This window comes from Cydia fagiglandana, chromosome 9, assembly GCF_963556715.1.
Source record: "Cydia fagiglandana chromosome 9, ilCydFagi1.1, whole genome shotgun sequence".
In the NCBI taxonomy this organism is placed as follows: domain Eukaryota; kingdom Metazoa; phylum Arthropoda; class Insecta; order Lepidoptera; family Tortricidae; genus Cydia; species Cydia fagiglandana.
This window is the reverse complement of record NC_085940.1, coordinates 11796166-11823335: the sequence shown is the minus strand read 5'-3', so window position 1 is coordinate 11823335 and position 27170 is coordinate 11796166. Positions and strand designations below refer to the sequence as shown.

The 27170-nt window shown below is 36.0% G+C and overlaps 2 protein-coding genes across 3 annotated transcripts in view; one reads left to right on the top strand and one right to left on the bottom strand.

Moving 5' to 3' along the window:
- LOC134667377 (protein eva-1-like) overlaps positions 1-10382 on the bottom strand; it is a 74771-nt gene extending 64389 nt beyond the window's left edge. The window contains exons 1-2 of one of the 2 annotated variants that reach the window (XM_063524775.1): positions 9873-10382; positions 1416-1635 (exon numbers count right to left, since the gene is read on the bottom strand). In XM_063524775.1, the coding sequence (XP_063380845.1) occupies positions 1416-1527 (112 nt within the window). In that variant the 5' untranslated portion in view covers positions 1528-1635; positions 9873-10382. The remainder of the gene's footprint in view (positions 1-1415; positions 1636-9872) is intronic. The other variant, XM_063524774.1, reaches the window with a different exon arrangement.
- A 12779-nt stretch (positions 10383-23161) lies between these two features.
- LOC134667647 (uncharacterized) lies at positions 23162-26358 on the top strand. Its single transcript, XM_063525070.1, has 2 exons — positions 23162-23287; positions 25811-26358. Exons 1-2 carry the CDS (start codon positions 23279-23281, stop codon positions 26282-26284), a joined length of 483 nt encoding a protein of 160 aa, XP_063381140.1. The 5' UTR covers positions 23162-23278; the 3' UTR covers positions 26285-26358.
- Positions 26359-27170: the final 812 nt, after the last annotated feature.

The window sequence follows — 27170 nt, the reverse complement described above, 5'->3', positions numbered from 1 at the left end:
TTATTGAATTCGGTGACGCAAATTGACTTCAGTGCCTGCACATGATTTCGGTGTTTTTAAAATCTCAAATATCTTGAACACTATAAGGTTCTAATGGAGGCCTCCACTACCAATATTTTTCATATTAAGGGTAGATTTTAGGAAATAAACTCGCATATTATATAAGTTAAAAAAAAATGTGGCACCGAAGTCAGGCACCGAATGTCATCTCTGAGAATCGCCCACACATCTACCGCACTGGGTTCAGTTCAGACGATGCTTGTCACGTTTTCACTTAATGACACATTTAATTTTGAGTTCACCGAGTGAGGGCGCGTGTATTTCATCGCTGACAATTTACAAGAATATCGTCGAAAGTAATTTTAGCAAACACGTACGCGTGGGATTTGGGGAAAGTTTATCAATGTACCGCAGTAATTTTGTAATAAATAAAATGATCGGGGGTAAAACACGACTCACAGTGCATCGATACCTAACAAATCAAAACAAATAAATTAAATTAAGCAATTATACCAGATACATAAACAAAATGATCGGGATATGATGTCAGTATATAAAGTGTCAATTGCATAGCTCGTATACTTAAGATTTTGTTCATAGATTTCAACTTTATGAAAAAGAAAACAATTTCGTTACTGACTCACTCACTGATTGCATCAAAATTTTTAAGGTACCTACTTCCTGAAGTCCTAGATTGCTGAAATTTGGTACATAATTTACTATTAGTACATAAACAACAAAAAAAAACGAAAACAAGGACTTTTTTACCCCCCAACCCCTTAAACTAGGGGATGTATGAGATTTCTACAAATTTTGATGCTAGGAGGTCTGAAAACTGTTATAAATTATAAAACTCATATTTTATATTTTTAGTAAATTACTCCCCTTATTTAAATTAGGGGATGAAACTACGCAACATAAGTAATAAGTAACTTACAAAAATAAGTGAAATCTCGCCAAAAACATTTTCATGTAAAATGTTGCCAAGACGAGACCATATGGCTCGCACTGCCAAAAAGTTATCAGATCTTATGTAGAGCCAAGCTTCTAACTCTAGGTACACAGTACACGCCTTAACTTTACAAACTCTACAACTTAGTCAAAATATGTGGCGTGGCTGTGTAACTCAACAATTATCATAATAATATTATATTTAACAGAAAAACAGATAGATAATATATTTGATAAGTGCTGATTGTGAATAAGAATAGAATGGTTAAAACCTAACAAATACTTCGCTATCTTATTTTCCGTAACATCGCCCTCAAAATATTTAACGTAAGTGAGGAAATAGATTGAACGTTAATCCGTTTACCACATCCGCATTATTGATCAGAGAAAAATCAGCCATAACACTATGTATTACAGTCGTGAATACAACAATGGGATGGCAGTTTCAATTTGAACAGACTCACCAAGATTATCCGCTCGGTACAATGGGAAAATTGCTATCCACAGTAGGACGAGGAGGCCTGTTTTCCGCGCCATTGCTGCCCGCACGTCTGCGGCCAAGTTAGACCGGTCCATTCAATTCACACATGTTTGACAGATACACTTAAACCGCATGTTGACTGCATCACTAGTGCACAAAACTAGTATTCGGGGCTGAATACATGGCACTGATTGGCGACTTATCTGTAACAAAATATGACAGTGATTAGAACGTGCTTGACCTCAAAGCTTGGTTATTCAGATGGTTGGTAGAAGTCTGGACACGTAGTTTGAGGATAAAATAACAAAAGAGTGAGTTTTTGGGATTATTGTATTAAACTCTATAAAAAATAGAAGACAGTAAAAACCTAAATGCGTGTCTATGTCAGCTTACGTCTGATTCGTTACTTTATGAGGATGAAAATAATATTACATCGTTTAATCACAGAAGTCTCGTCATTTTAATAATAAACAAATGATTTATAATGGAACAGTTTGAATTATTAAATAATAAATAAGATAAAAGGAAAAGCAATATGGGATTCATGTACTCTCTTGGCATGTAAAAGTTTCGTTACAACTTATCACATCATCATCATATATAACATTGTAACAATAAATATTAAGTACACCAAAGATTATTATCTCTTTTGACACCACTGAAATAAAAAAAATGTGCCTCAAATGTTTTGATATCTTTAATTACTCGTATTTAGATTTTTTTTTAATTGATATGTAGTACGGCAAATGGTTATTGCTATGGTAAATTATTGCCAGATGATATGTAGACAATTTTTAGGGTTCCGTACCTCAAAAGGAAAAAACGGAACCCTTATAGGATCACTCGTGCGTCTGTCTGTCCGTCCGTCTGTCACAGCCAATTTGCTCCGAAACTACTGGACCAATTAAGTTGAAATTTCGTACACATATGTAAGTCTGTGACCCAAAAACGGATATGTAACGTCAACAAATTTTAAACATAGGGGCTACTTTTGGGGGGTAAACCATAAAATTTAAAATCAAAGTTTTGCAACTATGTCGTGTTACATATCAAACGAAAGAGCTCATTGTGAGAATCTCAAATATATATTTTTTATAAATTTACGATAAAAATTTTAGAAGTTATTCAAGAAAATAGACAAAAAATGACCATTCCCCCCCCTCTATCTCCGAAACTACTAAGTCTAAAATTCTGAAAAAAATACACAAAATAGTCCTTTACCTAAAGATGACAGGAAAACTTATTAGAAATCTAGAGTCAAGCGTGAGTCGGATTTAAAAACAAAAATGCGGTTTAGGTTTTTTTAGGGACACAGCCGCAATACTTTAAGTGAAACATGATGTAGACAGCTATTGCGAAGGCCCTAGGCCGATATCCGCATAAGGCCGAAGACCCGAAGCGTCCCGAAGAGGCGTGCCTTTAGCTTCAAGCGTGAGTTGGACTGTAGATAAAAAAATGCGACTAGGCTGTATCTGGCACACAGCCGCAATGGTACTTGTAGTACTTATTGATTAGGTTACTAGGTATTGTCACGTGTTTTAAAAAGCACTATACAGGGTGGCCAATTAATAAACTAAGTGTATTCCGGTTGCCGACGTGCAACCCCGAAATCGCGAAGAAAAATTTGGCTGTTTCATACGTTTTGGCTGGTCCGTTTTCTATGGGAGGATACATTTTTTTCACGATTTCGGGTCCCATAGTAAATGTTGCTCAGTAGGTATAATCCCAAAACCTCCCTGGCTACGGGAATGTGCGTATTTTTTGGCCACCTTGTAGGTATTATCTCTCTTCGGCCTTCGCTTTTAAAACACTTGCGGAAGTTGTAGGAAGCGCGACCCGTCGGACGCTCCGAGTTTTAAGCTCTACGGGGAGCCACAGAATAAATAATAGTACTAGGTACAGAAGACTCACTCTCTAACAAAACGCGTCTGTCACGATCAGCACAGATATGGCCCCTAGATGGCGACAGCGCCACGCGCGGCTTATGGCAAACCCCAAAATTGGGGTCGAACGGATGTACTTTTAGCTACCTGTAGCAAAGCGACGAAATCGCGGAGTGAGACACGCCTGGCGGAGCTCGGTCTTCACTCTTCGCATTTAGACACTTGTACTATTGTTCGGCATTTAATTTCCTATCTAAGCTACTTTGCATATTTGCAGAGATATAAGCCACCACGACAGAAAACTTCATATTACATGTGTTGAAAACTTGATTGACTCATTCGGGTTTTTCAAGACGTTTCACTCACGTCACGTTACACGTACAAAAAAAATTTGTTGAAAATTGTGTGATGTACGGAACCCTTGAAACGCGAGTCCGACTCGCACTTGACCAGTTTTTTCATATCTCATGCTCTGAAAATGGGTTGTTGTTGTTCTAAAAGGTGCGCAGAAAGTGATACGTTTATGCTCTAGAGCAAACGTTTATGCTCTAGAAAAAAATCATGGCCGTAGGTCTATTTGATTTTGCGAAATTACCTTGTCTTGTTTGATTTCCTCGCATTCGATATGAAAAGTAGAGTGTTTAACTCGGGTGAAAAGCACCATTTCCGTCTCGGACTAAACTACCTCGCTAGAAATGGGTATCTTTCAACCCTTGGTTAACAATCTACTATATATTGTCACTTTGATGTTTTTAACTATAGTGAATTATATTGCATATTTTATTGGTATTTTCATATCTCATTTAACTCATTTTACATTAAAGTGACATTCCATATCCAACTGCAGCTGCAATACTGTTCATTTTACTATGGAAATTGACAATGACAGCGACGCGTTTCCATAGTAAAATGAACAGTATTGCAGCTGCAGTTGGAAATGGAATGTCACTCTTATTCATTTTGTCACGTTTTGACATAATATTCCTCACAGAATGGACGGAAAAGATCCCTCGAAGTATTATGCTCATTGTTTATCTTTGTACTCATTAATCATTATGTAAGTAGGTAGATACTGCCGGTATTGTAACGTACTTGTTACTCATAACATACAAAAATACTGTTGGGTTTTACTGATAAACGTAACTACTAGGTGCAACGGTGATAATGTTTTATGACTCTTGAATACACCTAAATTATTAATCGGGAGTACCTAAGGTGATGGTTTTGCCTAAGAATTGGTTGACATCATAATTAATAGAACCAAACCAACGGTTATCTAGATTCTATTTTTTTAACAAAAATTTTTGTTGGGATCTCAATATAATTTAATCGCTGATGAAGTTGTTTAAAATTTTCTAGTTGATTAAGTTCTAGACTTTTGCTAATAATCGTATCTGTATTGGAAAATTAATTATTACCACGATAAGATAGGCATCTCAGCAATAATAATAATAAAATAAAAAAAAAAATATAAAAAGGATATCAGTTAAGTAATTACAAACTTGGTAACGTTTAGGTACATACTATTATTTCTTAATTTATTTCTCATCTCAGCAATATGATTTCAAAAGGACGGAAAGATATTTGAATGTGCAATTTCTGATAAAGGTTCTATAATTAGAATTTTAAGAACGCTTCTGTTCCAAATCAAACAAATTCGAGTTCAGTTATTTTGGGTGCTGCTGTAAAGTCATATTTCTGAGACATAAAACAGTTTACGGGGTAAAAATTAAACATAATGCGGGCCGCCCCAATTGCCTTCATTTATTCCGAAATTCCACTTAGGCAAGTTGGCCTTTACGCCTGGGGATAGAATGACGCTGGTGGGTGGAGGTTTTTAAATTGAAATAATTTATAGACAGATGTAAATCTTAGTCTTACGCTTTGGTAATTTTTATTCTTAGCATTTTGCTGTGGGTTTTATATGTAGAGACAGTCACAAAATGAAATTTCAGTCCCGTAAACACCACAGCTACGTTAACACCTAGCTTAGCTTGCACGAAATCTATTGATCTATTATGATCTAATAAAATGTACCCTTCTATAGAAAATAGACGAGTCATAATGACTGTATGAAACAGCCAATAATTTTTTTCGCGGTTTCAAGGTTGATCCCATAGTAAAAGTTGCTCAGTATAATCCCTAAACCTCCCTGGCAACGGGAATGCACTTATTTTTTGGCCACCCTGTATAACACAGCGTTAAAGAAAAGTTGCATGTTGACATGTTAATGATTGTGAAAATAAGGCTAAGAATATATTAAATATCCACATGATATTATCTACTACATGGCTCATTTAGACGGTGCGAGAACTCGCATGCGAGTTTCATTACATTGCGGTATTTGATTGGTCGGCTGAATTGGATGTAACCAATAGTCCTCAATGTAATTAAAATCGCATACGAATTCGCGCGCCTTCTAAATCAGCCCTAACTATAGGTGTTACCCTTACAAGCAGCAAAATGGGTGCCATAATACCTAATGCTGTAGCCGATAATGAAGCGTTCTAATTAAATTGATATTGTTTTTATTATTTTCTCGTAAAATTCCAACATTTCGCTGGCTCAATATTAGGTACCAAGTTCTATGTTACATTTTGATGATAGTTGAAATTCGACTTAATGTCACTATGACAATGTTGTCGCGACTAACGCGATCATCAACAAAATAGCAGGTAATTGTATGCCTTGGACAGTTTTAATTTTTTATACTGGCAGCACTGACAGAATATTTTAAAAACGGTTAACGAATCTTTGACAGTAGGAGGAAGAAGACGTTTTTTTTCCAACGAAACAATGTTCGCGTGGCGGGAAGTAAGTTGGATAGAAAGAAAGAAGACTTGCGGGTTAAATCGGTGAGTGTTAGAATTATAGTCTCATCAGTAATTGGATTAGAGAGATGAAGAGATAATTAAGAATGAAGAATGAGAATTAGAATAGAAACAGCCAAGAATAAGCCAAATGGCTGTGAGTGGACAGGGTCGGGCTATAAGGGGAGTTGTGGAGGCCCGCGGCGGAGAAAGAATTTCCACCAAACAATCAGAATAGAATGTACGTTGTATTAGAATCTAGAATGAGTATAAATTTGGAAATCACTTCATCTCTCACTCTGTAGTATTGTGTTGTATATTTTCAGATATATATCTTGTCGTTATGTCTCGTTAGAACTCGGGGACGGTTGATGCTTTGGATGTCAATCTTGCATATGTATTCGCTATGTGCACGACTGGTGCTGCCCTCATTTTGTCGGAATTTCTACGTTAAATCTTATGGAGTAAAATTAGTTCAAGCGGCTGCCGCTAGTACTAATGTCAGACATTCCATAAGATTACCTGTGTTTGTGACGATTAGCGCCACCGACTTCGCACGTTCCCAATAGACGTCACGACAAATGTTCAAATGTCAGTTCTATAAAAGTGAAACATAGAACCCTGTAATATTGAGCCAGCGAGTAGTTTTACACAGGTTGAAATCTGAGATCAGAAATAACCAAACAAAAAAAAAGAATTGAACAAAAAAAAAAGAATATTGGTCACCCGAATTCAATCCGTGCAGCTTCTATAGTTCGTTTTTTTTAGCATTAGAAATAAGGTAAACAATCTTGATGTGTCTTTTTATTGAAAAACACATTTTAAAAATAAGTTACGGCAAACATGTGACAATTATAAATCGAATACGATCATTTTATATTCTTCTGCTTTCATAAGTAATAGTTTTTGATTTTTAAAAAGCGTTTTTCAATTAACAGACATGTCGAGATCGCTTACCTTCTTGCAAGTTCTTTCTAATGCTAAAAAAAACGAACTATAAGCTGATCATAGTTTTGAATTCTGGCTCTTACGTAGCTTGTGCCAACGGGTTTTCTGGAATCGACGTAGGAAATACATTTTCACCGGTTGCACTACGGTAAGGGGAAACATTGTAAAAAGAAATTAACTAGGTAATCCCAATAAAGCTTAGTTTTCCTCTGGGTCAGACAGCACTCGCTTTCGTAAAAAAACAGCTAAGTACGTAATATAAAGAGAAGAACATGAAGAAGTTAAAAATTAATCCTATATTGATTATCTATTTACTCCGCATGATTATTATACAGCGTGATCAATCCAAATGGGTCAGTATGGAGAAGTCAGAAACTATGAGAGATAGCGAAATCTGTTTTTAGGAACCATGGCTTCGATTTTACATTTAATAATAATGGCATTAATTTTTTTTTAATCTATCATACATAACCGGGATTCGAACCTGGTCAATATTCTTTATGTAATCGCATGTAGTATTTGTTTGTATGGCAACTTTTAAACGATGCGTGATAGGTGGAGGTTGCTCGACCAAATATCATAGAGGGCCCCGAGACAAAACAAACTACATTAAAAAAAATCAAAATGGCCGACTTAATTTTAATTTTTTCAAACTGGTCCGAGCGCGCTGAGATTTGGCATACGGCGAGCCCAATGGCCCAAGATTACCATGTCAAAAAAAAATTTGGAGGAAATCAAAAATGGCGGCGGACACGGGCAAAGGCAAATTTCCAAGTAGGCGAAGCGAGCCCGAAGGGCGAGCTTCAGGCCGGGAGGCCGAAGGCCGACCCCGGCGGAAGGCCGAAGGACTTTTGTCATGCTAATTTTTTTTGTCATGGTAATCTTGAGCCCCCAGGCTCGCCGCATGCCAAATCCCAGCGCGCTCGGACCAACTTGAAAAAAAAAGTCGGCCATTTTGATTTTTATTTAATGTAGTTTATTTGTCTTGGGGCCCTCTATGATATTTGGTCGAGCACCCTCCACCTATCACGCATCGTTTAAAAGTTCCATACAAACAAATACTACACACGATTACATTAAAGAATATTGACCAGGTTTGAATCCCGGTTATGTAACATAGATTTAAAAAAATTGAATGCCATTATTATTAAATCTAAAATCGACGCCATGGTTCCTATGAACAGATTTCGCTATCAATTATAGTTTCTGACTTCTCCATACTGACCCATTTGGATTGATCACCCTGTATAAGTATATAATTATCTTAGGTAATATAACTAATCAACGAAAGAATGCATACCGTCAAGTAGGGTAATGATTTTCGTATTCGTAGTAAAAAAATATCCCAAGTTATTCCACTTGACCGTATAAATTATTTTTATTTTTATATACTTATAATTTTTTTATACTAATTAGTGTGTTATTAACACTTGACCTTTTCTGTAGAGATAAACTGTCAATATTTGGACCTACGCCTACACTAAGAGTGTACGTTTTAGCGCAGGTTTAGCTTAATGAAATAATATTATACGGGTATGTAAATAGTTCTAGAAAATTAATTAAATGAATACTCTGTAACTTTAGGTATTTAAATAAAAGTAAACAAAGAATTTTTTTTTTATTAAGAATGGGCTTACTCATGGCCACAGACTAGCCGAGGCGTAGACGTGGCCTACGATGGAGCGAGCTCGCCCAAATTTGTAAATTTTCGGGTAGTTATAACATTACATTTATTGGTTAACCAACCAAATACAATACCGCCTGATGTATCTGTCACTCAACGACCTGACTGAAGGCCTGGGCACACCGGCTGCGTGTGCGTGACGTGCACGTGTGCGTGCAGCGTTGTAGTATACAGATCTTTATGAGAGACGGCACACCGCTTGCGTGACGTGTGCGTGTGCGGCTCCAACATTTTAACGCACGTGCCCAACGGTGTGCCCAGGCCTTTAACCTACATTATTTGATCATGTAATGTTTTCATCTACCCTCAAGTGGCAGCATCTACCCTCTTTGAGGGTAGATTTTGTTTAATTTTATTCAAATACCTAAAGATACAGACTTCCAGATAAATTATTATTCGCAACGTTACCCAGATGTAGCGTGGTTAAGTTTTGCTCCCGATTTGCGAGAGACCTAAATTATTCATTGAATTTCGCCGACGAAATAATAACTGTACCCTTGAGCAAATATCATAAAGGTTATTCGTGAAACGTAAATAATACTGCTAACCGGGAACTTTTATAGGAGTACAAGTTTTTGGTTAAAATGTATAAATTTTAAGAGTTTTAATTTTAAATGTGAGTGTAAATTAAAACCAATAGGTAACTGGTAAAACGCTTAGAAATAATAATTAGTAAGCAAGTTGTTATTGAAATATTAATCATTCTATTGAATGGCTTTGAAATTATTATTTATACATTAACAAGAATACCTATCAAAAACGAGCTGTTATTTAACTTAAAAGGTTATTGTGTTTGTTGTTGATCAAACAAATTCGATATCCGAAATTAATTTCGTAATAATCAGAAACAATGCTTAGAAATAAATTAAGTGGAGAAAAACTCAGCATTCCGATTTATATGCATGCTGTGCAATGGCACGGACGGACGAACGGACGGCTAAGAGGATGGACTTTCAGACAAATGTAATGTACCTGCCAACTTTTGTAACTCCTTTTTTTGCAAATAAAGTATTATGAATTATGAATTATGCAACAAACAATAATGGATGAATACAAAATTTATTACTTAAAGAGGAATTAGGTATATATGTATAGAAAACACACAAAATAAACACTCACTTGTCAGTGCGAATCAAATCCGTTTCATCCATCCGAGTTGAATTATTTAAATATAAACACCCAATGCGTCCATCCCTAATTAACACCTCCAAACATAATCAGTCGCTTTACAATCAACACCGCGCAAACACTGATATATGCTACTGCTATATTTTGTATTTCGAATCTTAATTTAAACTTAAAATTCACATAACGGTTATTAATATTAGCACTGGCACATAAGTATCACCGGCACTTGTATTCCATGTTTGAATTAGGTTCGTAAAGTTACTATGAATGGTGCACGCGCGAATGAATGGGTGACGAAATCACGTACGCGTCCCGATGCGTCGGCGGTTGGCGGGCGACTGGCCCATTCAGATGACTGTATTTCAGAGCTTTCGCCAGATTCTCTGCGCAGAACGGTTATCATATAACGCGGACTGTCGCTGAAATATTGCTGAAATGGTATTAACCGATATAGGATACGTGCACCGGGGTTTTAAAATGGATAAATTGATACAGTTAAAATCTTAGCAGAGTTATAGCTATGTACTTAACACAAGTAGGTAGGGATATGACTTTAAAAGCCAATCAATTGGATAAGTACCTGCATATAAAACACTTTTTGTAATTGAAATCTAGGAATACGAAATATCTTAAAACTACAGTATAATATATCCAAAATTTTTGTTTCATATAATGAATTATAATGAATTATAATTATTAAAATTCTGTGATTATTACCATTGTAGTAATAAATATAAGCAGTAGTGTAACAAACTAATAATAAATAAAAACTTTTTACAAAAAAAAGAAAACCGACTTCAAAAAGGATGAAATAAAATATTATCCTTTTTAAGTCTATGCGTTACCAACTGATATGTTTGAAGTCGGTGCCAAGCCAACTTTTGAAGCATACCATGATTTTGGTGCGATTCGATAAGGATGTACGTTGGATTGCCTTACAATGAACGTACTTTCTATAGGTACAGTCGACATTAAAAATATGTTTACACTTTTCGTCTTATTACAAAGGAGTAAGGTGCAAAAGTGTATAATACATATCTTTGACGTCGACTGTACCTAAGAACACACCTCAGAACACACGATCAAACCTTCTCGGCACACTCCGTACCATGTTTGTCGGCACGCAAGCGTGGGATTGGGACTGAAGTTATTTCCCGTCCCTTATTCAGAGGACTACATTTCAAAATATAAAACAATTCAAGGAATTTACGTTCTTGCCAAAGTTCACCTAAAGTGGTTCAGTTGTTTAGCCATGAAAAGGCGACAAAGAGGCAGACAGAATTACTTACACATTTATAATAGTTCTAAATGGTACAGTTCTAATGGGATTTATAGTCATAAAGCTGATTATTTTTGACGGGTATTCTTTACTACTTGGCTTGGCACCGACTTCAAACATATCAGTTGGTAACGCATAGACTTAAAAAGGATAATATTTTATTTCATCCTTTTTGAAGTCGGTTTTCTTTTTATTGTAAAAAGTTTTTATTTTTCCATTTTTAATTTTAACGCATTGTTAATAGCGCGACGCGTGAATGAAAAACAACATCATGATTAACACTAAATTCGTGTATCTACTTTAATAAAATAAATATGTAATCTGGAATTTTCTCGAGTCCGTCTGGGAAATTATAATTCCTGTCACTACACTAAATCCATCCTCCGCCCCGCCACTGACCCAATCCCCCCCTTCAACCACCATTACCCGAAATCTTAACTCCTAACCCTAACCCCCGATCAGTAGCCTTACCAGCTTACCAAGAGTTTGACATTGATTTATTCGCTAGCGTGTGCGTAACTTACTTTCTTTGCATCTCGCTCGTACTGGCATATTAGTGCGAGCGAGATGCATAAAAAGTAAGTTTCGAAGACGTTAGCGTCGCTAACTTAGCAAATATGTCAATGTCAAACTCGTGGTAAGGCTACACTTGCACTACATCAAATTGGCGGTGTTCGGAAGCAAATGCTCGAGTTACTTTAGAAAACACCGAAATCACTTTACACGTGCCTTTAAAAACTGAGGAGTTCCCTCAATTCCTCATGGATTCCATCATCAGACCAGAACCAAAAATAATACGGAAACACCTTGGAGGTAACTCCTTCCAAACAAAGAAAGAATTACTCAAATCGGATCACTGGTGCCGGAGTAATCGCTCAACATACTACATTTAATAAATTATCATCATTATCATCAAAACAATCATCATCATCAGGTCTACTTCATCAAAGTGGTGGTTTTCGGGAGAAAATGCTCGAGTTGCTTAAGAAAACACCCAAATCACCATACATGTGCCTTTAAAAATTGAGGAGTTCCCTCAATTCCTCATGGATCCCATCATCAGAACAGAACCAAATTAAAATGGGACCAACTCGGAGGTAGCTCCTTTCAAACAAAAAAAGAATTACTCAAATCGGACTACGGATGTCGGAGTAATCGGTGAACGTACATAGAAAAAAAAAAAAAATAGCCACAACCGAATACAGAACCTCCTCCTTCTATGAAATGGAAGTCGGTTAAAAATACTCTTCGATACATTATTTTGGATTAAATTGACTTCGGTGTATTTGTTCACATGATTCTTATTAGGGCAATTGTAAAAAAGAGATTGTTTTATAAAATCTAAAATTTTCTAATACATGTAGTAGTATTCCGCCTGTACGCAAAGAGAAGAGTCGTGGAATGTAAGGGAACCAATATATTCGAAGACTGCTTTTTCCGCACAAACAAATTTAAATTTACTCTTCGTAAACATGGAAATAAACACGTAGGCTTTAAAAAAGACAAAACAAATAGTAAAAATAATTAAATAAAACCTAAATTATGTATAACAGATTGGTTGCACACAAGTATTTAATTTATTGATTTAAGGTTTTTTTATTAATTTGTTGGCACAATTAAAATAAATATGAAATTACGCTATTTCTGCTTAGCTTTATAAAAACATTAACAAATTTATTTACGCATTTAATATAATATTACATATAATGTGATAATACTTAGGGCATACTGAAAATTCCTGGACTGGCCACTTAATAAAAATAAGTAGTCTCATATATCAGAATCCAGAAACTTTCAGTATGGCCCACGTACTGTTTTTATAGTGGTGGCTGTGCCGCATCTGCGGTCGATCGTCCCAGTCCTCGGCGCGCGCTTCCTTTGATTAATTAAAATTACTATACAGACTTGGCGCCACTTTGCATAATCTCCTAAACGTGTAAACGGTGCTTATTGTCGAAATAAAACAATTACTGGCAAAACTCGATTGTGGCATTTCAGAGTTTCATTTGGAAGTTCCTGGAAAATATCTCTAAATGTATCTAAGTGTCGAAATAGATTTACCTACTTAAAGTAATTAAATAGGAATACATTTTGTTTAATTCTGGGAGGACATTATAGTCACACTCCCAGAATTAATTAATCTTAAGTGATTCTGCAAATCGAAGTAGCGTCACTGAACGCTACAGAGCACTCTAGTGACAGTTATTCTAACCGCTAGATAATGTGCACAAGTGAGTTAATCGCAGTGACGAACCATCAATCATTTGTATACCTACCTAAGACATCTCATGCGCTGCGACCCCAAGTCAACTTACATGGGTTACATGTTATGTTAGACGTATCTTTATTTTTGAGTTGCATTAAGGTGAGACACTTCATTCGGTTCTTGGCTGTTGTCTGATTTCATTTCTTGTAAAATACAATAACCCTTAACGCAATTCAGTCCTTGGGAACTCTTTACGTTTACACCTCTAAATAATTTTGTGTATTTAGACATTTAGAAACTAATCGCGTTATTCATAAACGCGTTACTGCGCGTTACGCGCCTGAATTATAGTCGATATCTATTATCTTTAAGGCCCATTTACATGGTGCGAGAAATCGCATGCGAGTTTCATTACATTGCGGTATTTGATTGGTCGGCTGAATTGGATGTAACCAATAGTCTTCAATGTAACTAAAATCGCATACGAGTTCGCGCGCCGTCTAAATTAGCCCTTAGTGTCATTCTATGAAACTTGCTAACTATGTAAACAAACAATCCGCCATATTGAAATTGTCTCTGAATGATGAATTTACTAGTGACTTTTGTTTACATAGTTAGCAAGTTCCATAGAATGACACTGTAGGTATATTTAAATATGGTAACCAAACAATTTGTAAATTTTCGGGTAGTTATGGATAACATTTATTGGTAAACCGACTAAATACAAAACCGCCTGGATCAGTCACTGAACGACCTGACTTTAACTTACATTATTTGATCGTGTAATGTTTTCATCTACCCTCAACTAGCTTAAGGTTACATGTAAAATACTGCTATTTTATCAATAAAAGTTTGATTGATTTATAAGGAGTTTTTCTTTAACCAAAAAACGACGTCACTTTTGACACAGACATTGGTATTATACCGCTGTGACTTCTTATAAGCAAAAAGAATAGATAGTATAGAGGAGTCCTGTCATAGTAAATGTTGTAGTCACTGCCATCTATCGACACACGACTATAACTCAAAATAAACACGTATAAAATTATCAAAAAATTAATATATAAGGATACTTACTTACTTACTGCTGTGGCGCAACGACCCGAAGTGGATCTTGGCCTCCGACACCAAAGACCGCCATGCTACTCTTTCCAAAGCCGTTTCTGTCCAGTCGACGGCGCCGAGTTCGCTAAGGTCTTTCTGCACTTCGTCTCTCCAAACATATATGGATAAATGATTTTATTATTTTTATATCATTTTGACCCATATATGTTCATTCACTGATATCTATGTGCTAAAATTGTTAAATATGAAACGGTGTCGTCACGCCATCTAGCCGAGCATAGGCTAAAGGTGTGTGCGCCATCTATCCGAGTATCACTGTTTCTTGATTTCCGAGGCACGTTTTTTTCTTAGACTTTATTAATCTTATACGAATTTACATGTCTTTAGTATAAGCAATGTTCAAATCAGTCGTTATGAAACTCGAGGTCATGCTAAACTGGTTTAGCTGATAGCTAGACTCAATCACGCTCATTTCTACTTACAGCATACCCGCTCTCTGCCTACCTGGCAGACCACTCGAACTCGAGTACTGGGGCGGCCCTAAAAATGAATTTTCCTCGGCAAAGCAACTAGGAAATTAGATGAAAGTGGCTTGCTCCCGGTTAGAGCGTACTTTGACTTTGTCGCTAGAAAGTTTATACATGCAACAGTTGACTTTATCCTTGATATTGGAACTTTGATAATATGAAAATCATAATTTTGCTCTTAATTCTAGCAAAGAGAATAGATAGTATAGAGGGCTATTGCCAAAGTAAATTTTGTAGTCACGGTACACTTACTTGATTTTTAATTTTTATTGTTCTATACTGACCCATGTTCTTTCACTGATATGTGTTAAAATTGTTAAATATCAAACGGTGTCGTCAACGCCATCTAGCCGTGAATAGCCTAAAGGTGTGTACGCCATCTATTCGAGAATGACTTTTTCTTGATTTCCGAGGCACGTTATTTTTAGACTTTATTTATCTTATACGCAGTTATATATATATATATCTCTGATTCTAGTGAGTGATAATTAACTAATATGTAATAATAACCTCCTTATTCATAAAGGGCCTGATTAAGTTAAATTATGTTTTAACCCTTTCTTACAAATACATAAATCAGAATGACAGATAAAGACAAACGATTCATAGCTAATTCAGGCCGGAAACGCGTTTATTATGAATAACGCCGTAAGAGATTAGTAACAAAAATAAATAATTAAAGACACCACACACATCATTTTGTTTTGACATTTCCTGCAACCCAAACAACACGTACCTACACGTAATTGTACAGTATGGGCACAGGTATGGGTATACTTGTTGCCTCCAGAAACTCGCGAACTGAATTGACATGAGTTTGACAAATAAAATGATACCAGGAATAGCAAAGAAAAAATAGTAACGGGTATATGTCGATAAAATAATATCGATAAGTAGGTAAGTTATTGCACTTAGGTACTACCCAAGTCATAATTATAAAGGGGTCATGACCGATTTCGATTTATATGAATGTGACGAGAAAAGTGGTTGATTCGATTGTAAGGTCGTGATGTGACGTTACCGATCAAACCAGGAAGTGCGGATGCGAAACTGACATATTTCTATATAAAATATTTACAATATTTTTATCCAATATCCTTGTCTCTATTACTTACTATAAAATTGCACAATTTTCGAAATACCATTACCAAGTTACATTTGTAAAATAACTTAAATTACTTAAAGATACATTTTAACTACCTACCGCGCAACAGTTGTGCCCCTAGCGGTGAATTCTCGCGATATTCTCTAATTCAAACTTTTTTGCAAATATCGATATGAACAGCACTGGCCAAACTGTGGTATCATTTGTGCACATTGACCTGTCAATTTAGTTCGCGAGATTCTGGAGGCAATCTTAATTACACCGGGTCTACTGCGATATAATTTCATTGTTTTTACTTTTTAACATAGATTACGACGATTAAGCTGAGTTGCACCAGCTGTGGTCACGGAAAGACCACAGCATAATGTGGAATATGCGTATGACAAATTCTAGAAAGTCACTCGTTGAATCCATCACGAAATTAAAAGACTTATAGGTAGGTACTCACATTTATTGTGTTTGCGCTTACTTCCACACTGGATGTGTCGGATGTCACCGGATATATCCGTAAATGACAGCGATGGTATTAAACCGTTTTGCATGAAACATTTCATTGGCGTCACCGGAAATTAACAGCTCACCCAATCATGTAATGGTTTTTATATTATGGAGTATGTACTTACTTACCCACTGATGTATGTACCCACTTATGTACCCACTGATGTATTATCTGTGATTGTTTCGGACAAATTTGATTATATTGACGTTGTTTTCATATTTATACACTCATTACCCTTATTGGAATTGAATTGATGTACGAAATGGGCATAACAAATTATTATACTATATGTAAATATTTCATACGGACATGCAATATTTAATTACAATCAAATTTGGCTAACTGTATTGGCAATTTGTATTAGTAGTACACTTCAATGGCAATAAATAAAAAAACAGGGAAAATAACATTCGTAATTAGTACAAAGGCGAACGTATCCCTTCCAGTTACCCATTGAGTAAATTTCTCTCGTTTCACTTAGTGGTTTCTAGGGGCACAATTCAAAGTCATAAATGTATAAATAGCCAGTCATTTATATATCGGTGAGGGTGAGTTATGCATAAAGCTTTTATTCAGATTTCGTAACATTTTGCCGTTAACGATTTGTATGACATAAATTTACAAACTCTAACTCTATTATGCCCTAATCTCATTCTAGTAGTACGATTCGGTTCCTTAGAACTACATAGTTGCACATCACACAAGATACTGATAAAAACTTGAAGTAAACTTTTCCCTTTTTGTGGAGATACGTAATGCGGTCCCTGTATAGAGCGATTTTGATAGCCCGCGCAGTGCAAGTGTTATTTTAAACGTCAAACGTTTTTGAAATTATGACGTATAAATAACACTTGCACTGCGTGGGCTATCAAAACCGCTGCAGACTTTTCTTGTCTATTGTAGAAAATAAAACAATTTTCTATTTGGAAATAAGATCCGATAGTGTAAATACTAAAATTGCAGTTTACCGAGCTGCGATTTTATTGTATTATTCATAACCGCGATTTGCGGCACGGGCAAATAAAATTTATTTTACAGTACTGAACGAATGAATTTACGGAAAGTTCAATACGGCTCTCTGGCTTACCGGGCTTTCACTGAATTATTATCGTGAAATCACGATGATTCGTGATAAACAGAGTTGCAGTAATAGCACAAGCAGTTTCGGTTAAGTATTTTATTTTTTAATACTTAAGCACTTGAGCAGTCGCTAATATGGGTCTCCTGTGCCCAGTGGCTTACACTATCCCGTTTAGCAGAAGCTTTTTCGCTAGATAGGTACATACCGGGAAACCCATCTTATTGGCTACGACGTAGCGCTACGATCATAGCTTAGGTTAATAATAAATAACATTTAGAAGAAAAATGATGAATAAAGGAAAATAACATTTCAAGGACTATAACGTGTTTATTGGATATTTCGGGGCGATGTCATTCTTAGTACCTTCAAATTAAAGTAATTAGTATATTTGAAAGTGCAATTTGTTTTACAAACGATGTAATTTTAAAATTAAATTGTTTAAATTTTGCGACAATTTGTCAATTAAATATAAACTGTTAATTGTTGTATATGTGCATATCCATCTCATTTCAATAGTTTACATACAGTTTTCTTTAGTAAAATAATAAGAAGAAACTGTGCAATTTGAAGCAAAGCAATATTAACGATAACAAAAACACAATAAATAAATAAAAATAGACGAAGCCTCTTGCGGATATCATCATTGGAAGATCTTTATGAATAACGCTATAAATATTTATCTCGGTCTTTTAATCTTTATCTAAGAAAAAATAAAATTGGGTTTTGCTAATACCAAATAGGGGGTCAGAGTGTCATAGTAAATGTTGTAGTCACTGTAAATTTACTGCCATATATCGACACACGACCATAACTCAAAATAAAAACGTATAAAATTTAAAAAAAAAAATGAATATATATAGATAAATGATTTTATAATTTTTATATCATTTTGAACTATGTTCATTCACTGATATCTATGTGTTAAAATTGTTAAATATGAAACAGTGTCGTCACGCCATCTAGCCGAGCATAGTATAGGCTAAAGGTGTGTGCGCCATCTATCCGAGAATGACTTTTTCTTGATTTCCGAGGCATCACGTTTTTTTCTTAGACTTTATTCATCTTATAAGAAGTTACATGTGTCTTTGGCTAATACATAGACGAAATAACATTATCCCCGTTTAGTTGGTTTAGTAACCAAGCCTTAACTGAATGAAATATAAGTTATGGACTTCAGGAAATATTCCATAACAGACGAGGAAAATAGTAAAGTATTTATCAGTGTCGTTTAAAGATGGATTGCGGGCCCGATTCGGATTTTGAAATAGACATCTATTAGATATCTTTTAGTCATCACCAAGATACGATAACGATATGTTTAAGATCTAACCTGTCAAATTTGACATTTGCGCGATTCTAGAGATACTCTTGAACGTTTTCCACAGGATATGACTTAGAGATCCAATTCACATCTAATAGGTATCTTACTCTATCTAACGTAAAAGTGACATTGGTTGCCCGAATTGCGCTGCAAAAGAGAACTAGTTGATATCTAAACTATAACGTATCTAGAATGGATCTAGTACGTATCGTCTCTTGTGAATATCTTGAAGTTCGAATACGGCAGTGCGTTAAGTTAAAAGAATCATCGTAAGATGACGCGATATGCGCTATCTCTGTTCCAGTTGGACGGAGCGGGTGCCGTCTGTATCGGCGACCACTGATTTACCAAACGGCTGACAGATCTCCGATAGGTAGATATTATAGGGTGTTATTAGGATTCCGTGCCAAACAGAAATATGAAAACATTACATAAAAATAAAAACACATAAAGTCGATTATAACTATATGTATACAATAGCCTAGATCAATCTTGCTATATAGTTATAAATACTCACACTTATATATATAAATATATACACTTTTCTTCTTCAAAATCTTAAAAAATGAAATTAATTGCCCAAATTTGCTACAAAATATTATGTTTAATGTACCGCATCGCTCCTTACGTCCTCGTAATTTGTTTTATGTGAGTTTCGCACGAACTAATTATTCTAGACATACTTTTTTCCAAGGATTTTCAAAAAACTATAATGAGTATTTCTGTGACATCGATCCATTTATGCACTCTCTTGCAGCTTTAAAAGAACATACGAGATCCAAATTGCTGTTGATAAAATAAATTATGACTATAAGTAATTAGTAGGTAGGTAGGTAGTAGTATTATCAGTTATGTTTTACTTATTTCCTCTTCGCAAAACGCTTTTGTATCTTTTAATGTTTACATGTTTACATTATGAACCTCCAGGTCTGTTCTTATATATTTTTGTAAGTTATATCTATATTTTTATGTATGACTGTATGTGTTCTGAACAATAAATAAATAAAATAATATAAATGACTATGAAAATATAGTAAGGACAATTATTGTATTGTAGATACAGTTTTGAACAGGATTTGAAAGGATGGTCAGGACCCTCGCTCCGGGTCGTTCCTTATGACAACACGGCGACCGTGATGGGCTCCTTTGCATCTGGAGAGGCGCGGGGCGAATTTGGTGAATAGTTTTTTTGTTTTATTACTCTTAGCGCCACTTTCACCATCCCCCTAACTCGGGGTTAAGCGGTTAAACCGTTAACCAAGTGTCAAATTGTACTGGTAACCATGGAAATCCAGGTTTACCCGTTTAACCCCGGGTTAGTGAAATGGTGCAAGTGGCGCTTAGGTAGTTTAGGTTAAAACTTTGGTAATTTTATTAATTGTAATAATGATTTATAAATTAAATATTTTCTTTTATTTTGAAAATAGTGTTATTTAAACAAAATATTCAGTAATATTTCAATTTTTTGTAAAGATTTTGGAACATTCAAGTTAGAAAATTACAAAAATCTGTCACTGTCTTGTATGATATAGATAATCCTTTTCTGCGTATTTTTGGCTCGTGCCAAGTCGACGCCCTATCTCAGGTTTGTTAGCCTCCGAGTTTTCAGTCTGACGCTATGTAATCATATATTTTCAGCAACGACGTCGTTACTATACCGATTGAGCTGGAAATGGAAATGGCTTTATCTTTTGAACATTTTACACGAGGGATGATAAATAAAAGAAATGATATACAGTGTAGTTTATAGCTCTCCAACTGTTTCTAGCTGAAATCATAAGATATAACGATACCGATATCTCTAAAGTTGGCGATCCCATACTGGCTGGACTTTAATGCTTTAGCATGTAGGTACCTACATATTTTATTTTAAAATTATGAGAATATCTACATCTACCATTCCTATCGCACTTTCTATCTATATCATAATTACCTACGCAAGACAATGAGGCCTTTCATAACAAAGGATTTCCACAGGATTTCGTTGAAAAAAAAAAACAATTACATAAGAAAAATTTAATCATAATACTTAAATATTTTAATTAGTCACAGTTTATTATTGTCAAAATTAAATCGAGAAATACTTTAATTCCACTTCGGACTTACCAGACTACAATAGTCCGTTCCGTTGCTATGGTTAATGGTAACATTCCATTTCTGACCGCAGCTGCACAGTACTGAGCGCGTCGCTGTCATTGTCAATTTCCATAGTAAAATGAACAGTAATGCAGCTGTCGTTGGAAATGGACTATCACCTTATGAATCACTCCCGTTATATTATTAAGAAATCAAAAAGGCTAACATATTATATTCTAAAAATAAAATAAAAAATATGCTTATCATGTTCTCTCGTACTCTTAATAAAAACATTTATTTTTAAAATGTATCGAATGGTGTGCAACACCTTGAAGTTTGCTGCATCTATCTAATACCTTTAAACGAGTAATTCTTGTTTATTTATATATTTCGGGGATCTTGGCTATAACGATTTCGATGTAATTTGCTATATTGGGGTTTTCGGGGCTCGGTTTTTCCGATATTTAATAAATATACTGTGTTGTCGTGCTTTATGCGTAAAGGTTGTTTGGTAGAGATCGCTCTTTAGCTATTAGACCGCCTGTTGCATGCTTAATTATGGTGTATAGTATACTGTTTCTTTTGTTACCTATTAGTGGGCAATAATAATAGTAGATTGTATCCCAGGGGAGCAAAATGACATATTAGGGCGGTTCTTGAATCCTCAGCGTAGTGATGGATTCTAGTGTTACCATCATAGGCCTTTCAGTCTATTGCAGACTATACAAACAGTGTCAGGCAGGGTGACAACGTTTTTCATGGCTGTATAAGCCATACCACCCAAGCAGAAAATATGCTAATTTCACACAAATAAATCTTACTACATAGTTGTCGCAACACATACTAATTATCCAAGGATAACCAAGGACACCGTCCTGAGCCCCTAACGAGGTAAAATATTAAAACCGTATTAATTGTAATCGCAACGGCGATTTATGGCGACCTGTGCCGTAAATCTATGTGATTACATAAAATGTTGAATGTAGTTAATCTCTTCCTCGTTTAGATTAAGTACCGGTGTATTTATTGTCTGGGACATTTCAGTTCCCACTGCTTTGTACAATTTCCACCATAACATTATTGGGATAAATCATAGCCATATACCGGGTGTGGCCTGTAATATGAGCAAAAAATTAAACTGTAGGCTGCACTCCTCATACTGACCAACATTTGTTCAGCAACTTTTAAAAATAACTTGTGGTTTGATTTTTAATACACTTTAAAGTTTTTTCTAAGACGCAATGTATTGCGAATTTTGTTATGTTTAAGGCGTGACAAGCAACGTCAATCACAATGATATGGCGTGGCGATGACGTCCATTGAAGATAATATTTATTTTGTATGAAAAATAAGGAGTCTAATTACTTCATATTTTTTATAAGTTGTTGAACAAAAGTGTCATCGATTGAGGAGTACAATCTATGTTTTAATTATTTGCTCGTGTTACAGGCCACATCCGGTATAAATCTTTCCGCAATACTCGTAATAGTCTTGTACTAATGCTTACAATATTTCACAATAAAATACTTATTTAAACTTTCACTATTATTAAACATTATTAAATAGAACAACGGGACTTAATTACTTATTTAAGTTTTAAGATTTACCTCCGACGTTTCGACGGCGTTGTCCCCGTGGTCTCGGAGAAGACCACCACAACCACGGCCACGGCCACGGTATTGATCACGGGGACAACGCCGTCGAAACGTCGGACGTAAATCTTAAACTTAAATACGCGATTAAGTGTCCCGCTGTGCAATTTAATAACAATACTTGTTCATTATTGCACACTCATTGAGCTACAGGTGTCTTTTGAATGGAGATCGTGGTGGCAAAAGGAATGATGACATTGATGACACTGTCAATTACTTTGATAAATTGAATAAAGGGTTGAATGTTCAAATCGAGACAGCATTGCGGTAATGACAGCCACGCAATTTATCAAGAAAATTGACAGTGTTAATGCTGATACAGTAGCCATCCGAATGTCACTTTTAGAATTTGCTATTTATGTAGAATTGATTTATTATTCATTATTAAAATTGAAAAATATTCATGCACGATGTATAAACTTTCAGAAATAAAACGATTTGATAAAAGAAAATGTTATAGTTTTTTACTACAGCTATAAAACCAAAACTTTTTACGCGTTGAAGTATAGTAGGTACAGAAATGTATTTTTATTTTATTTCATGTGAATGCAAAATTTTACAACTAGTTATATAGTTTAAGTTATGGATTTGGTAAGTACAGCGGGTTTCTGAATTGAAGTACTTAATGGATAATATCACCTATAGCATAATATACTTAGTATATTATTCAAATCGTGGTTTAATTTAAAAAAAATAGCGATGTGGTGCGGTGTGTTGATATTTTTCGTTTTATTCGGTCAGTCGAACTAATGGCTAACATAAATATCTATTGTTGTCTGTACGTAAAATTAGGTCGAAATATAGTACCTGAATTTAATCTTAGACCCTCTTTGAATTTATTTCATCTTGCCCCTTTTTTTTGCTTTTGTTTCTCAAGCGATTCGGGTATTAATTTGTTTGCAAGTATACTTACAGATTTACTAACCCCCATATACAAAAAACCAAACCTTATTTTGGAACTACGGCAGATTTGTGTAAAATAATTCAAAATTTTTGGTAATTTAAAATGAGAAGAATACACTGTCATTAATAAAAGCGTGTGTACAAAAAAATGTTGACGGTAACTTGTTTTAATTTTGAAGTCGATAGCAATTTGCAAGCGTGTATATCGTCGGGTGACAAGCAAAAGTCACTAACTAACACCATTGAAATTATTGGACAATAAACCGTGTTCATCATCATCATCATCATCATCTCAGCCATAAGACGTCCACTGCTGAACATAGGCCTCCCCCTTGGACCTCCATTCGTACCGGTTGGAAGCCACCCGCATCCAGCGTCTTCCGGCCGTGTTACAAGCGTAATAAAGTGCTTTGTTACTTTAATTTTTTGATAGTATTTAGTGACTTTTGCTTGTCACCTGACGATATGTTTCACGGGTTTGATAGTTGTTAGATTCGATTTATTTTTATTCATTTCTGATTATAGTTTTATACGTCCAGGATCCAATTTTCATTGCTACCAAAATGTATACCTACCTATTGGCTGCCGTCGGAATTTTGATTGGTTTCACAACTAAATTATACTCAGTTTTTATCTACTTTTGAAGCATTCAAAACCCAACTATAAATAAATGAAATAAATATTATAGGACTTCGAATTAATCTAGAATTAGGATCTTCTTAGGATTAGGGTCGATGCGTCGGGCGGCATCCGCGTCACCATGCCTTGAACGATATTGTCCAGAAGGCGCTCAGATCAGCGGTTGTTCCATCCGTGCTTGAGCCTCCGGGTCTAAGTCGCACGGACGGCAAGCGGCCTGATGGCCTAACCTTAGTGCCGTGGGAGAGAGGGCGGTGCCTGGTCTGGGACGCTACGTGCGTCAGCACCTTCGCCGCCTCTCATATCAGTCGCACGGCACGCGCGGCCGGAGCGGCGGCCGAGTCTCAGGCGGCAGTGAAGCGCCAAAAGTATGTTCCCTTGGGCTCGGGTTATATTTTCGTCCCTTTTGCGGTGGAAACGGCGGGCTGCTGGGGTGCTGACGCGAAACAATTTGTGCGTGATATGGCCGTCGACTCAGGCAAAAGGGAGAGGATCCCCGCTCCGAATCGTTTATGGTGCAGAGGCTGTCCATAGCCATCCAGCGGGGTAATGCCGTGAGTGTTATGGGCACTTTTGCACCGGAAGCGATAAGCAACGGGTTTTGACGGATAGTTACTTTCGTAATTATTTAAGATGTATTATGTATTGTGTCCAAAATTATAAATAAATTATAGGACTTTATCACACAAATCGACTAAGTCCCACGGTAAGCTCAATATGGGTTGGTTTATAGATACCTAAGTACTTAAACAGACAACGATATGTGTAATATGTACCTAAATATTAATAAAAATTAATATATATGGAAAACACCCATGACTCGGGATCAAATATCTGTGCTCATTATACAAATAAATGACCTTACAGATGTTTATTGTTTATTATTATACTTTCTCGTAAACGTTCGTATTTATCATGCTACTTTAGGCAACCTCAGTACTTTTTGTACCGAGACTGACTGACACGTTCGTAAGTTTCCGTGAAAATACGATGGATAATAATTATGCACTACACCTGTAGGTACCAGGATTTGAACTCGGGACCATCAGCTCAATAGGCAGGGGCACTAACCACAGGCCAGAAGACAGGTCGTCAAAGCAGTGGTTACTATGGTTTAAGTGAATTATGATTAACTTGTAGAGAATGCCTTTTGACATTAAGGTCGCCATTTGTACATTGTTGTAAATATTTTGTGCAATAAAGTCAAGTCTTCTTCTTCCTCGCGTTATCCCGTCATTTCGCCACGGCTCGTGAGAGCCTGGGGTCCGCTTGACAACTAATCCCATGATTTGACGTAGGCACTAGTTTTTTACGAAAACGACTGCCATTTGACCTTTCAACCCAGAGGGTAAACTAGGCCTTATTGGGATTAGTCCGGTTTCCTCACGATGTTTTCCTTCACCGAAAAGCGACTGGTAAATATCAAATGATATTTCGTACATAAGTTCCGAAAAACTCATTGGTACGAGCCGGTTTGAACCCGCGACCTCCAGATTGCAAGACGCACGCTCTCACCGCTAGGCCATCAGCACTTCAATAAAGTTAAGTAACTAATATTAATTAATTTTTCAGAAATTGTTCACCGCACTCTGTGTATTCACTGCATCATGCACAGCAGTAAGGCTCCACACACTCTTTCAACTCATTGACAGTAGCTCTAACAGACGCTACGATTCAAATATACAAGGCTTTCTCCACGTTGGTAACGATTACTCAGTATTCCTCAGAGCACCTGCCGATAACGATAAACATTTAATCTACGAGCTGTACGAAACTGATAATATACCTAACACTCGAAAATCCTATGACTACAAGCCGTCAATGCTAGCCGTATCGCAAATACCTATAGAATATATAAAGGAACAGTTGCGTATATACAGGGACGAGTTACGCAATGCCACTTATATGGACGAATATATAGTGCCAGGTACTCAGGTGATGACTTTGAGAGAGTGGCAGATTGCGAAGGCATTAAGATTACGGGAAGAAAATGGGACTAATACACCTTTGCGAAGCGAACCACTGGTCTTAAGGATGCTCAATTGACCGTAACCGAAAGACACATTCAGTTTATAGTAAAATATTTGCATCAGCTTAATAAATGCTACTACTATGTACCTTCTATTATTTATTAATTTAATGCACAAAATAAAAAAAAACATCGTATAACTATTATTATACTAAAGGCGAATAACTTGTAGGCAGTGCAACAGCTTGTTGATTCAAATTGAAGCATAGTGAATGCTATGCGCTACGAGCGTAGCCGATTACGGGCCCGATTCGGATTTTAAAATAGACATCTATTAGACATCTTTTAGACATCACCAAGATACGATAGCGATATGTTTAAGATCTAACCTGTCAAATTTGAGATTTGCGCGATTCTGGGGACACTCTTGAACGATTTCCACAGGATATGACGTAGAGATCCAATTCACATCTAATAGATATCTTACTCTATCTAGCGTAAAAGTGACATTGGTTGCCCGAATTGCACTGCAAAAGAGAAGAGAGAGTTGATATCTAAACTATAACGTATCTATGGATCTAGTACGTATCGTCTCTTGTGAATATCTTGAAGTTCGAATACGGCAGTTATCAGCTTAGGAGTGAAAAGCGCATACGAAGTAAACGAACAGAGAACTTGCCTAACGTTTCGCTAGGCCTGAACCTTCCTCAAAATTCACTAGATCCTCCTGACTCCCCCTTGTCATTATTCCAGTTTTGAAATTGGAATTTAACTTTCCTATATTCCATTTTAATTCGAAATTCGATTTGAATTTAATCCTTTATAAAGGCCTCATGGAGTCAGGAGGCTATTGATAGGACCGCAAACTGCATGAAAATCTGTTCAGTAGTTTTCACGAACTTACAGTCTGTATGATACAAACAGACGCGACAGACTTTGTTTATTAGGGTAACATTCCATTTC